Here is a 14,720-nt window from a genome sequence, read left to right on the forward strand (position 1 = left end):
GCTGAGGTAGAACGCCGTATGAGTGTTTGAACGTTGCCGAATTGCCCCGTAAGAAATATTCAGTTTTGGAAAGTGCACTGTCTCCTAGATAAAGGAATGTAACTAATTGTAGAATAGACTCAAACCACTCAGTTTACACAAAAAAATAATTGTGCGATTCCTGTCGAAAAATTTGCGGATTTTATCGTTTACACGGTAAAAATTGAGTTACAGTCAGAAAAGCGCAACAATTTCCAAGTAATTATACAATCAACGCGTGTAAATTGTGTAACATCGAAATGTAGGTGGGTGCCTCCGTCTAGGAAACGGCAAGTTTATGATATAGCTTGTCTTTGAATTTTTCAGTTTTTCTGCAGCAGGAAATACTTCAACGCATGTGGAAAACTAAATCACTCGGTCCAAGTAACCGGAGTTTCGATTTCAGGAACTTCAAATAACTGAACTTTTTACTAGTCATCCCGGTAGTCGTATTTTTCATCGAAGGCTTCGGTTATTCGATAACGAAAGTTCGGTTACCTTGATCAAAACTTCATTTATCAGGACCGAAGACTTTGGTGCTCCCTAGAACTCCAAAATTCAATCCTTGTATTCAAAGTTGTTCCTTTTGCGATGGCTTAAATCTCACGATGTGACCAGGAGAGCATTCTTTGAAAAATTCAAAAGAAATACCTATTTCCAAATATTTCTGGAGTATTCGTATTTTTGAGAAGAAATTTGGCAGCACAGGAATGTTTATGGGATTTTTTTTCATAGCTTGACCATTTAGGTGCGAAGAAAGCTTACCTAGAGCTTCCCAGTTGTCGTAGTCCTGGCGATTGCCTCTGACGTAGAGCATGTAGTTGAGCACACTGGAGCCCCCGAGCACCTTCCCTCGGGGCCAGTTGCATCGACCGGATTTCATGCCTAAGCAGCCTCGACCTGAAAAAATTTCAGTATATTTTTACAAACACGAAAGAAAACCCGGAAGACCCAATTTTAACAACATGAAATAAAATCTGGATACATCAATAGGTTATTTACACACGTCTTAAGGTGATTCTATGGATGTCATATTTTGTGTCAAAGCGGCATGCGATATATCGCATAGATTGGCTCCATTTTTTCAGTTACTCGTCATTTTTCTTGAATTTTGAGATCGCAATTCTGTTGTCAGGAGACTAAACAACTCACTTACCAATTTTGACAAGTATCGAATGCGATATTATCTCTCTGAAAAAAACACACCTATATTACGTTGAATTTGTTTGTCAAAATTTGTAAGTGAATTGTTTAGTCTCCTGACAACAGAATCGCGATCTCAAAATTCGAAAAAATGACAAGTAGCCGAGAAAATGGAACTAATTGATGCGATACATCGCATGTCGTTCTGACACAAAATATGGCGTCCATCGAATCACCCTAAAGTAGCGTTATGGTAATCTAATATTATCGAAAAATAAGCAATTGCTGGCATTTTTCCCACAAGATGAGGCACTCAAATCGAGTCGCACAGGTGAAACCAAGAAGAAAGTGTGAAGAACTAATGTTGATGCCTGGCTCGTTCGATCACTTCCTCATTTTTGTTTACCTCCTCCGTCAAATATTTAGACAATTTTTTGGAGAGTACACATGAAGTTTTAGCAACCTATGTCTACACTTTGGATAGGTAGATTGCTTTTTCTTAGCTCTCCATGTCATTATTGCAGGGAAAGTTTCCTCAAGGCTCTATCTGCCAGATAGCAACCTACGTTATTCGTGTTAATCTAGAGATTCCATCATGACTGATGGAGATTTAAGGACATCTTTATTAATAGCAGCATGAAAAAGACATATCTTGCGATCCCTAAATTAAATTTAGGGGTGTAATTTTGGAAATCGATCCTTGCAAGAGATTACAAAGATATACCGCTTCAACTAATACAACATATGGAAGAGAATCTATTGTAGATTTTGAATTTTTTAAGGTACATCTGTATCTACCCTAATGTTTGTCAAGATTATACAATTTCATCTTTTGTTGTTGTAATTTTTGCAGCGTCAAATCATTGTACTCCATTGCAAGGATACATTTCCAAAGTTTTACTACTGAATTTGACAATATTTCACAAAAATCGTTCTCTTTATGCTGCTATATTAAATACCTCTTGAAACCTTCCTCAGCCATGACGGAAATAACTATCAGTATCGTGGCGTGTTTTGCGATGAAACGATTGTTCTGCCATCAGAACCTATGGAGAAGGATCGATTATCAGGGCATTCGCAACGAACACCATAATTATCGATTCTTTAGTATTGCTTTAAATGGGAAAATATCAAAAGTCGATTATCACGCCTTGCGCCACTGGAAACCACATGGTCCTTTCTCAAGGAAAGGAGCTGTTCAAGGAGCGACTTATTGACTACTTATTGACGATACTTATTTTGTTGTTGTTCACTTTCATTATATATTATCTATGGGAATTATTTTTGCTATTATAGATGCAGATTTATTTATTGATTTCCTTTTATTTTAGGATTGACTTTAAATATGAGTTCTGTACACGGAGAAAAAAACCTCGTGCGTGGGACCCGAAGTTTAGGTCCAATGGATCTCTGAATTTTTCGGATTGAGCATCTGAACTCTTTAGGTCTAGCTGTCGAGGTTCGGATCACACATCTGAAACTTCAGTTCTTACATCTGAAGTACTTCTGATGTGAGAACCGAAGTTTTTCGGATGTGAAAACCGAAGTACTTCAGATGTAAGAACTGAAGTACTTCAGATGTAAGAACTGAAGTTTCAGATGTGTGACCCAAACCTCAGCAGCTAAACCTAAAGTGTTCAGATGCTCAATCCGAAAACTTCAGAGATCCATATAACCTAAACTTTGGGTCCCACGCACGAAGTTTTTTTCTCCGTGTAGGACCTCTCTGGAAGGACCTAGACCCAGGCACTGTTACAAATCCTTCAAATGCGCTGGTGATCCATCCCTAATTTTTCTCTAGTTCTAATCTCAAGAAGCCGCGTTTTAATAACAATTACCTGTAGGTTCGGTCTTGTATCCCCAGTCAAGTTTGGAGAGTTGGAGGTAGGCGGCGAGAGAGGGTACATCTGAGATCTCTGTTTCGTCAGGTCCAGCTTCGAGGAGGAGAACGGTCCAATGAGGGACTTCGGACAAGCGGCTCGCTACCACCGCCCCCGCAGAGCCGCCCCCGATCACGATGAAGTCGTACTCCCGGTTCAGCTGCACCTGGTTCCGCAAAAAAAGTTTAATTAGATTCATCATAAGTACCCCCCCCCCCAAAAAAAAACAAAAAAAAAAAAACAAAAAAAAAACATGCTAATGACCTCTTCAGAAAATGTATTTTCTGCAACTATACACTGGAAAAAAAACACATTGGATCTAGTCCAGACTCTTGAAAGCATCGACAAGAAAAAGTACTCTTGATTCAATCAGAATCTAGCTTAAATCAAGAACCAAGCCTCTTAATTTAAGCGGATTTCGTTTTGATTCAAGCAAAAATCCGATTGAATCAATAGTATTTTTTCTTGTCAATGTTTTCAAGAGTCTGGACTCTAGATTCAATCTGGGTTTTTTTTCCAGTGTACAGGGTGATCCAGGGTTAAACGGCCAGACTGCAGGAGCCGAAACACTCTCAAATCCGCTCTTAAATTGAGATTTCGATATTTTGAGGATAGTTTACAGATGCATGTCACGACTTATTGCAAAATGTAATCGAACTATTTAGACTCTCGATAGTCAAGAGATGACATTATTATTTTTTTCGCTCTAAATTGACTTTACCGCTTTTTCTCAGCCACCTGCGTTTTTTGCAAAATCGGGTGAGGGGAGGGGAGTCCAGGGGTGCCTGATAGGAGAGAAGGGCGGGGTTAAAAATTGAGAATATTGTTGAACGTTTTTCAAGGATGACCCTCAACGTATCAAAAGAGGGTCTTGGAGGACAAGGCGAATAAGTACAGTTTTTGCTATTTCGAGAAATTGAAGTTTCGGAATTACACGGATCCATATGGCGGAAAGAAAGTTCAAACTGATCTTAAACATGAAAATTTGGTAGCAAATTTTACGGTTTTACTTGAACTCATTATAATATCTCGATTTATTAAAACATTGCACTTATGCGCCTTGTCCTCCAAGCCCCTCATTAATCTTCCCCTAAAAACATGCACTGAAAAAAAACACATTGGATCTAGAGTCAAGACTCTTGAAAACATTGACAAGAAAAAATACTCTTGATTCAATCAGATTTAAGCTTAAATCAAAAGGAAATCCACTCAAATTAAGAGGCTTGGTTCTTGATTTAAGCAAAAGTCCGATTGAATCAAGAGTATTTTTTCTTGTCGATGTTTTCAAGAGTCTGGACTCTAGATCCAATGTGTTTTTTTTTCCAGTATGGTATCCGCAAGCTGAAAAAAATACTAAAATCTGATCAGAGAGCATACGAACCTGATTTTTGATCCTGCTCTCCGGGTCAAACATGTCGTATCTATAGTAAGCGATGGCTGCTATCAGCAACGGCACCAACCACACGCTCGCGCCAACCAAAGTCACGCCGGCCTTTACCGCTGAGCTCAACGCGATCAAAGCAAATATCATTTTCTATTGATTCCCTGATCGTAAACAAGGCTCTGCTCGTATTTAACATTATTTATTTTGTTGGACCAAGTGCTGCTTTACCTCTCCTCTGCCTTCGTGCTTCTTTCCGCGCGCATACGTTATCGTCCGAACTTAAAACTAGCGTAAACTACCGCCACGCAAACTAACGCAACGTAATCAGGTACTCGGTGACTTAAACGCTGTGTAACGACGGAAGCTATCCACGTCGTTTCGTATCACAGACTCGCGGAATTTGTTTCTAAAATCGTTTTAATTCTAAAATTCAAGTCGGCAGTATCCCCGCCTAGTTATTTGGTAACATTCAAGTAATTAGATTAACTAAACCGCACGACACAGCTGTAAATAAGTGTTCGTAGCTTGCTTTTTCCTAACTTTTGCTCGCATCAAGCCGGATGGAAATTATCGTTTGATCACCAAGTTGATCGGATTGATTCTTCTGATTAATGGAGACACTCTCCTCTAGAGACACTTAGAGTTAATGGCGACTCAACGATCCCGAACGATGACGCTTTTCGAGGAAGTTTTTGGTTCCTCGAACCGGATGACTTAATGTTGGCCCCGAGAATAGAATGGCTAAGTGTTGGTTCCTTGAACCGAATAGCTGAGTGTTGGTTCCTCTTGCTGGATGGCTGAGTGTTGGTTCTTTGAGCCGAATAGCTGAATGTTGGTTCTTTGTGCCGGATGGCTGAATGTTGGTCCCTCGAGCCGAATGGCCGATTTTTGGTCCCTCGGGCCGGATGGCTGAGCGATGGGGGTTCCGGCGCGATCCTAGGCGGTGGAGGGTGGGTGCTCCCGGGCTGGATGGCTCATGGCGTTTTCCCCGGGGAACACTTTCACTGCGAGTGTCACCGCGAGGTGGCGCCACCGGCGGTTGACGGAGGCACCGGTGTCGCTCCCTGGTGGAGTTCTAGCGATGCGACACCCGGGCGCACGACCGACATCGTCGTCGCGGTTTGAGGTATCGTCCGGGTGAGGTCACGAGGAGATCGCATCTGTGGTCTTGGCTTCGCTGCGTGATCTGAAACAAACGAGAAGGGGTTGTTATTAGAAACTGTGCTCTCAAAAATTCACAAATTTACAAGGAAGTATGAAGCGCCCGTCCCACACCGCCGTGCTAAGGAGGAACGCCGTATGATCCTTCAGGCGTTGCCTAATTGCCATTAATAAAATACGAATTTCCTGGTAAACTTATGTATATTTATCTTCCAATTTTTCGGATAATGTTGTTTGCAATTTCACCTAAAGTCCCAGAAAATGTCAAGGAAAAGCCTTCATAACTTTCCTTAAAAATGAAAATTTCATTGAAGGAAATTCGGCAACTCTCGAATGTTCATACGGCGTTCTTCCATGAGAAAAGGAATAGAGGAATGGAATTCCGAAATAACTGGGTCAAAGATTACGAAAAATTTCTAACTGTTTAATCTTTTCCCCGGTTTGTGACATCCATGAGCCGATTTGTCTCAACTCTCCCTACGGAGGGCTTCTTACATCCTCTTTAACACAAGTCGGAGGTCTGCACGATCTGACAGGGACAAGACATACCTGCAGAGTGTGGACTATGCTGCCGTGTTACGGAAAAACGCCGTACGAACATTCCAGAGTTGCCAAATTTCCTCCGATGAAATGTTTATTTTTAAGGAATGTTACGAATATTTTATTTTGAAATTTTCAGATAATCTAGATTTAATTACAAAGAAAATTCTCTGAAAAATTCAACGGAAAATATTCAGGAGTTTTCCTGAAAATTCGTATTTAATCTAATGAAATTTGGCAACGCCTGAAGGCTCATACGGCGTTTTTCCTTAGCAAAACAGTATGAACATTCAACAATGAGAGGAGTCTCGGCTATCAAATTCAACCGCAGTTTCGTAACCAGGTCATAATGCTCGGTGTTCAAGCTCCATTGTTTCCATGATAAGTTCATCGGCGGAGTGTGTAATCCTAGTTCTTATACTGTTTCTTAATCCATGGCACCAGCTTTGAGTTCGTGAACGACCGCTCGTGTGGTCTATTTTATTCTCCTCGGCTTGAAAAGCCAAAGCTCGGAATGGGAAGTTTTTAAAGTGTCATTTGAACGCATTTCTATCAAATAGAACTATGTGCATTATGACATGAGCCCTATTATGCATATACTCTTATGAGTCTCAGGGCTCATGTCTGAATGCACGTAGTTCCGTTTGGCAGAAATACGTCCATTTGCTTGTAAAGAGATCCTAATCCAGGATTGCGTATTACGTATGACACAACTGGGGTTAGTAGTCACGCTAGTGGTGGGTTTAAAAAGTTGGTGACTTTTACACCTTTCCATTTACACCTATGTTGAGAGCACCTGGCTCCTTCGAGAACAGGTCATTTACAACACAGGCCAGTACAACCACTCGCTACCACCAATTTGATTGCTACATTTACCCTTTGTCTTCCTTGCCCCTTTTTCTATACTTTCGTCTTTTTAATAATCAGCGCACTGGATTCTCAATGAGTCTCTAAAACCAAGAGATAATTTCCCTGGTAAAAATTGGCAGTAGAATCTGTGTTCCAAAATACCATAGACCTACAGCCGGCTGTAAGATTTCCAATAGCTTCTATAGCCGGCTACACAATTTCTTATAGCCTTTTATAGCCGATGGCGATTAAGCAACAGCCAGGCGATGAAGTGTATGCTAAACGTTACTAATTACGGATGCTAGGACTTAGTGAGTTTTTGGAATACTGCTCTCTTTTTGGGCCGTAGTATCTTGATTTATTTTGCGAGGAAAGCTCCGTACTTTTGATGGATGCCTGTCATTACTAATATATTAGAGCGCCTTCAGTTTCGTATGATACTGTGCAATACCTCTGGTGTGAAATAGTTGCTTCAAGCGCCGTGGCAGGCGGGCAGCCAGCGCGAAACACGCATTGGCGCCTACAAACCTAACAGGGATACTTCACGCGTTGCGCAATGCGTGAAGTATCCCTGTTAGGTTTGTAGGCGCCAGTGCGTCGCCGCTCCGCTTTGTGTTAGGCTCTAATATTTAATCTGGCGGAGTCAGCGTTATTCAACTCATGATTTTGAAATGTTTGCACATCCTGTATGGATTATTCTTATTTTAATTGATGAAAAAAAATATGTATTAAAGGAAAATATAATGTGTGTTTTGTAAATATTAAGGTGGTTCCGTATCAAACTTAATGATTTCCAAAGCACACGAATTTCTACACAATTTCTTATAGCCTTTTATAATCGATGGCGAAAGAGCAACAGCCAGGCGATAAAGTGTAAAGCCCAGCGATAGGAACTATAGCCCGGCTGCATAATTTTTTATCGCTTCGTATAGCCCGGCCGTATGATTTTCTCCGCATTCTACAGCCAGCTATATGATTTTCTGTAGCCTTCTTTAGCCGGATATAAGAATTCCTATGGTATTTTGAAACGCAGCTCTTATCGCCAATTTTTACCCGGGTTTGACTTGGAAGTACATTTTCTGAGAGTAAATGACGCGTAGAAAACAACTCGCAGATTGAAAACAAAAAAAAAATTAACCCAGAAACCGAGAAATACGCAGTTCAAAAGGGCACGTTTCCTGCAATAAAACACTTCGTTTACGCGCCAAACCGAATGATGTCATTCGGCACCCATCAGAAGCGAGCATGGGTTTCTAAGACTTCGTCAAATTTCCTTTTACTTATTTTAAATGGAAGGAATAGGAAAGTCGGAAGTACATCTTCAGAATTAAATAATGGAATCTCATTCATGTCCAGTCATTCCAGTCTTTACAAGCAACAATGCAACATTATAAATTCCACATCTTATTCTAACAAACATGAGTGGAAAATGAGGGGATTTAACGATTTGACTGCCGTATTACATCCCATCCATCATTTTACCGCCACTCCGACGTATTCGAAATTCCGTTGAGCCTTTTGACTTTTTAAAGCGAGCACGCGCAGGATTTTGGCTTCAAAAATAGGCAATAATTCACCATGTCAACTACTCACCTGGTACTTTCAGATATTAATAAAAAACACAAGGGTCTAGTAACCTATTCCAATAATCATCCCGCAGGATTTTCAGTTTAGCGACAAGGTCAAGTTGGGTTTCCTAATTTCGTCAACTCCGGTGTAAGAGAGTATACCATTTGCGAGGCGTGAACGATCGATTATCGATATTTCTCCATTTGAATCCGCAGTAAAGAATTGATAATTAAGGTATTCGATGCAAACACCCTGTTCATAGATTCTTCTCCATAGGTTGAAATGACAGATCAATCGATATGTCGCAGGCAAATAGTGAAATCAGGCATTTTGTCAAATGCCAGGGCAGATAGTCAAATTTTGACGGTCTACAAAATTTTGTGAATTTATGGCGAAAAGCTCACGATTTTTTAATATTTTTGGAAAAATGTCTCATCAATCCCACGAACTCTGTTTGTCTTTTCCTCTTCAATTGCCTCTCGTATTTTTAAATGTTGAAATTCCAAAAATTCTGTATTTTACGACATGCTGAAAATTTCAAGATCAGTGTCTCTTCAGGAGCTAAAAGTTGTTTAAAATACTATTGTGTGTGCAAATTTTTACCAAGAATTTTTTTTTTGCTGGAGCAATGAATTATTTTGTCTGCCATGGAAAAAAAAATTGCTGATTCAACAATTCAATTGCTAAAAACAGTAAGTGCAATGTTTCAACGCAGATTTTACAACAAAAAAATGCTACTTTAACCACATTGTAAACTAATTTAACCACGGGGTGGTTAAAGTAGCATTTTTTTGTTGTAAATTCTACATTGAAACATTGCACTCACTGTTTTTAGCAATTGGATTGTGAATCAGCAATTTTTTTTTCCGTGATAAAATTAGGAAAAAGATACAGAATTTCAATCTAAGTTAGAATATTTGACTATTTGCCTAGGCATTTGACAAAATGCCTGATTTTACTATTTGCCTGCGACAGATATATCGCAAAGCACGCCATACCTCTTTTGAAGAAGACTCACCCGCGTGACACACTAACATTTACCCGGCGACGGAGCTGTTACGTCAGTCGTTCTTCAACTCATCGACGACCTCACCGCTGACCCACTGATACCGGCGCGGGGCGATCAGCTGATATTTACGGTAACGCATAACGCGTCGATCGTCGCAATTGGCAAGATCCACCCGGCGTTCTGCCGTGCTAAGGCAAAACGCCGTATGAATATTCCAGAGTTGCCAAATTTCGCTTAGTAAAATGTATATTTGTTGACGGGAAATATGATTATTTCTACTTGATATTTAAAGGAACTACAGGAGAAATCCCGGTCGGATTATTCGAAAAATTGGAAGGGAAATATTTATAAGTTCATATCAGGAAATTCGTTTTTTATTGAAGGAATTTTGGCAACGCCTGAAGCCTCATACGGCGTTTTTCCTTAGCATGGCAGCGTTGACGCCGGTGCCCGCGAGTGATTCCGCTCAACCCGAGACTTCCTCGCCGGCCCGGCGCACAGTGGAAATCAGCCAAAGGACATGAGTTTTTTTTTTACTGAGACAGGAAATTTAGATGTTTAATCCGTCAAATTTCAAATTTTGAGGCGGGCTTTCTCGAACACATTTTACGAGAAAACCATTGGAAAAACTTTTTAGGCCTCAACATCTTGTAATGACGGAGGTACAAATTTTTAAGAGCAGCCAGAGACAATAATAACAGTGGAAAAACAAGGGGGAGAACGGGGAACAAGGCTCAAAAACACAATTAATAAAAAACGAGACGTTTTGATTCAAAACTGAGTCATTTTCAGTCGGAAATACAATAACAATTTTTAAAAAAACGGTGAAAATCTGAGCCCTATATGGTGGTGGCCGGGATCTGAGAAAAAGAGAAAAATGATCGAAAAGAAAAAAAAATTATCAATGAATAATGAAAAAATTATGATGATGAGAAAAATGATCGGGGGGATCATTTTTCTCTTTTTCTCAGATCCCAGCCACCACCATGTAGGGCTCAGGTTTTCATCGCATCGTTTCAATCGTTTTTTTTTTTTACATTTTTATCGCATTTCCGACTGAAAATGACTCAGTTTTGAGTCAAAACATCTCGGTTTTTATTAATTAAGTATTCTAGCCTTGTTTCCCATTTCCCTCCCTTGTTTTTCCACTGTAATAACGGAGTTTTAAGCTTTTAAAGTTTCCGAATTTTGTCCAACCTCTCCATTTGACTCGGTCCACCGTGCTGAGTGGCACGCAAACCAGTTCCGTCGGTACGGTAACCCAATTACCCTGCGCTGGCAGTTTATAAACAAAAGCGCCCGCCGCGGGGTCCTGGGTCTGATCCAACGGGGCACCCGCCGAACGGATTGAAGTGTGTCCCCCTGGGGGCTCTGGAGGGAGGGGGCAACACAACACATGAAAATAGTCTAATTACTCTCTTCCGGACGCCGCGCCGACTTGCGTTATGAAATCGGAGGCGGTGTCGTGGCCCACTGCAGTGAGATTTGATCGACTGAACGTACGGCCGAAACCAAACCCAATCGAACCAAAAATGTTTTCAAAATGTTTAAAAATGTTTTCAGAATATTTAAAAATGTTTTCAAAATATTCATATTTTTGAATGTTTCTACGTATATTGGCAACAGGTAAAACAGAAAAAGGAGGTGTATCCTGCCATGCCAAGGGAAATTGCCGTATGAGCCTCCACATGTTGGTCAGACTTCCTTCGACAAATCAGGAATATTTGGCAAAACTTGGAGATCTATTTCTTCAAAATGTTTAGGGAATTTGAATCGTAATTTGATATAAAATAGCTAAAAATTTTAGGGACAACGTTCGAGTGCTTATCCAGCGTTTTTCGTCAGCGCGGCAGGGTTAGTTAGGGCCAACTATAGCTGAATTTCCTCGATTCAATGATTTTTTGCTCATTGAAGATCTATATTTTACGGATCATTCATCATGCTTTTTGTTTCATTTTGGGTCTGGTACTTGGTTTAATGATGTGTTTGAAGGCCGATCTTGGAGGAAAATGGGAGTTTAGCGGGTATGCGATCGAATGCCGTATAATCGGCATTTTTCGCCAAAATCGGCCTTCAGATACGTATATAATAGAGTATTAGACCCCCTTATGAGACCAAAAATTATCAAACCACGATGCATTTCGTAAAATATTGACCCTTGATGAGCCAAAAACCGCAGAGTCGAGGAAATTTCACTAGGATGGGCTCAATAACGGTCTTTGTCAATACCCCTCCTTTCGGAAAATACAAGAAATAGACTCGTTTAGTGGCTGTGTCATTCGACCTACGGAATCGCGATAATTGCGATAAATTGCATAATTAATTTGCGGTGTTCAAACCAAAAGAAACAAACATAACCTCATGTTGAAATTATATTCAAGTCAATTATGTAAATTCATTACGATTCAGTCATTGAGAAATCAGTAGCGCCTACAAGACTCCAGGAATACTTCACGCATTGCGCCAAATAGTGCGGTCGGCATGAATCGACCGACGAAAACCGAGCGGTGTCGATTCGATCGACAAATTATAGAAAACTGGTGTCGATTCGATCGATATGAATCAATCGACACCCACCAACCGGTGTCGATTCGATCGACAAATGATTGAAAACTGGTGTCGATTCGATCGACATGAATCTATCGAAAAATAAATGAGTGAACCGATCGATGTAACTCAATTGACGCGTTGCGCTCTTGCGCCAAACGGTGCGGTCGACATGACTCTCATATCAGCGCCTACAAGACGGCATGAATACTTCACGCATTGCGCGTACGCCACGGTGCACGCTTCAATGCTTCAATGTTCGTAATTTCTCGGTGTCAGACCTGCCGCCCGCGGTGTACACAAATCTATAGATGACCCATTCTGCCGTGCTAAGGAAGAATGCCGTATGAGCCTCCAGGCGTTGCCAAATTTTCCTCAAATTTTTCAAATAATTTTGCCCGCAATTCCACCGCAAAGACCTGAAAATTTCAAGGGAAGATGTTCACAACGTCCCTCAAAAATGAACATTTTATCGAAAGAGATTTGGCAACTGTCGAATTTTCATACGGCGTTCTTCTTTAGTACGCGAATGCGAAATGCGAAAATTTAAAATGTAAAAATAATTTAAATCAGTCAGAACCATGTGCACAAGATTGATGGGCTTGATTTTTAAAACCTTTCTGGGAAGATCCCTGTCATTTTCAGCTTCCAAAACTCACCTGAATGATATTTTGTGAGTGTGATGTGAAGAATGCGCCATGGATTCTGCCGTGAGTGGAAAATTTTACGCGCGAAGACTCGACGAATACTTTTACAAGTTCCGCATTAAGAACTTGCGTTTTAGAAACCTGCCTCTCGAACACCTCGAGAAATTGGCCTCACCTTGTTAGTTTTTGTATTTAGTGAGAATTAAAACACCTCGCTTCAAGGCAACAGAAAGTGTTAACTCGCTCCTGTCGTCGATTTAGTTTCTCGAATGAAAGTATTCATGCTGAAAGGAACTATGTGCATAGGGTTTGCATGTAACATAGTTCTTTTTAGCATAAATACGTCCAAATCTCCCGAGCTGCTCGCACTCACAAACCATCAATTATAATTCATTTCAAATTGATTACCGGACGAAGTTGTAATTACAGTTTGTCCGTCTGTTTTTTGGAGCTAAGCGGAAATAGACAGCGCTCATTGGTCCGAGAGAACTTGTTGCTCTATTATTGACACTTGAGTTTGAGCTTTTAATTTTAGAGGAAGATTCTAGGAGTTCCGTCGTATGTTGCTTTCAGCAGCGTGTGTTTGACGTATGGGCTTCGAACGTCGCGATATTTGAGCTGCTGTCAGGAAGACTCAAAATTGAATCCAACATATCGACGTTCGCCTTACGAAAGAACGTAACTGCAATTCAATGTTGCCAAATTTCTCCTCGCAAATTGCATTTTTATTATGAGAATCTGGGGCATTTCTAACTAAAAATTTCCCTGATTTTTCTCTTGATCTCTCTAAAAAATTAGACAAAATTCAGGATGAAACTTTCACAAATACAGCTTCGTAAAAAATTGAATTGTTTAAGTCAATTTTGCAACCTTGGCATTAAGTTAGGTTCCTTTGTCCGGAAAACAACTATATTTTGGGTATGAGATGGGAGAGGATGGGTCCAGGGCCGTACAAAAATAATTTATAAATAATTACACCTACAAATTCTCCATTGACCCTTCTTTGGAAAACTCGATTTTAAGGGAAATTTCCGATTTTTCTGGGGAAAATCGAGTCGACTCAGAGAAACGGAGGTCATTTTCGGAATAAATGCTATATCTAAACTAGGAATCAATTGAAACATTGCAGGCAAATATAAAAAGAAAAAAATCATCGACCAGTGTTTTTTTAAGTAAATTGAAAAAAACGTCGCGGGCTATAGACATACCGGCCGTTCCGGACTCAGAGACCATAAGTTCCGGGTGCTGGAGCCGTAGCTTCGATTGCTCCGGGTGCTAGGCCCGGAACTTTTTGGCTCTGAGCCCGGAACGCGGACGGTATGTCTATTTAGCCCGTAAGTACGGCTTCCACGGCCGGAGCTTTTTTTTTTCAGTGCACAATTTTGAAGAGGAATCATGTAACGGAGGAGTGTCTCAGTTCGTACTTAGTTCAGTGCCCCATTCTCTCTTCATTTTAGTAGGTACCGGTACCCACTCTAGTCAACGACGTCGACCAGGGGGGGGGGGGGGGGGGGGGGCTGTGCTTAGTACTTGTCGTCACGGTTCACGCGATGGAACCAAACAAACTGGAGTGGTCCTAAAAACGGAGGCCCGGGCCAGCCACCGCACCGTCGTGCACTTTTCGTCTTCTCGGCTCTTTAATTTTCTTAAACGGTTAATGGCCACCTCGTGGGCCCGTGGATCACCTGTATGCCAGCCATTGCGCAACCGACCGGAAGAATGCCTCCCCGGCTCGCCACTTCGAGGAGCGTGCGGCCCCAGTTTGTCATTTTTATTGTCTCGACGAGGCGTCACGACTGACTTCCTAACCTTTCGTTAAAGTCACCGGCGTTTTGTGTACAATGTCGATGGCACACATAATTTTACGAGTTTTGACAATAAAGAGTATACAATGTGTAACATCTGGACGACCATTGGCATAGGCAGAAATTTTTCATGGGGTGCATGACTGTCTCCCTACCATTTCGTTAAAA

General features: G+C 40.9%; 1 protein-coding gene across 1 annotated transcript in view; it reads right to left on the bottom strand.

The window, feature by feature from the left end:
• LOC109033497 (glucose dehydrogenase [FAD, quinone]) overlaps positions 1-14,720 on the bottom strand; it is an 85,431-nt gene that overhangs the window by 39,759 nt on the left and 30,952 nt on the right. Inside the window, exons 2-4 of the mRNA XM_072303524.1 lie at positions 4,423-5,611; positions 3,000-3,207; positions 784-918 (exon numbers count right to left, since the gene is read on the bottom strand). Coding sequence (XP_072159625.1) covers positions 784-918; positions 3,000-3,207; positions 4,423-4,572 — 493 coding nt within the window. The 5' untranslated portion in view covers positions 4,573-5,611. The remainder of the gene's footprint in view (positions 1-783; positions 919-2,999; positions 3,208-4,422; positions 5,612-14,720) is intronic.

Source organism: Bemisia tabaci, chromosome 8 (assembly GCF_918797505.1).
Source record: "Bemisia tabaci chromosome 8, PGI_BMITA_v3".
In the NCBI taxonomy this organism is placed as follows: domain Eukaryota; kingdom Metazoa; phylum Arthropoda; class Insecta; order Hemiptera; family Aleyrodidae; genus Bemisia; species Bemisia tabaci.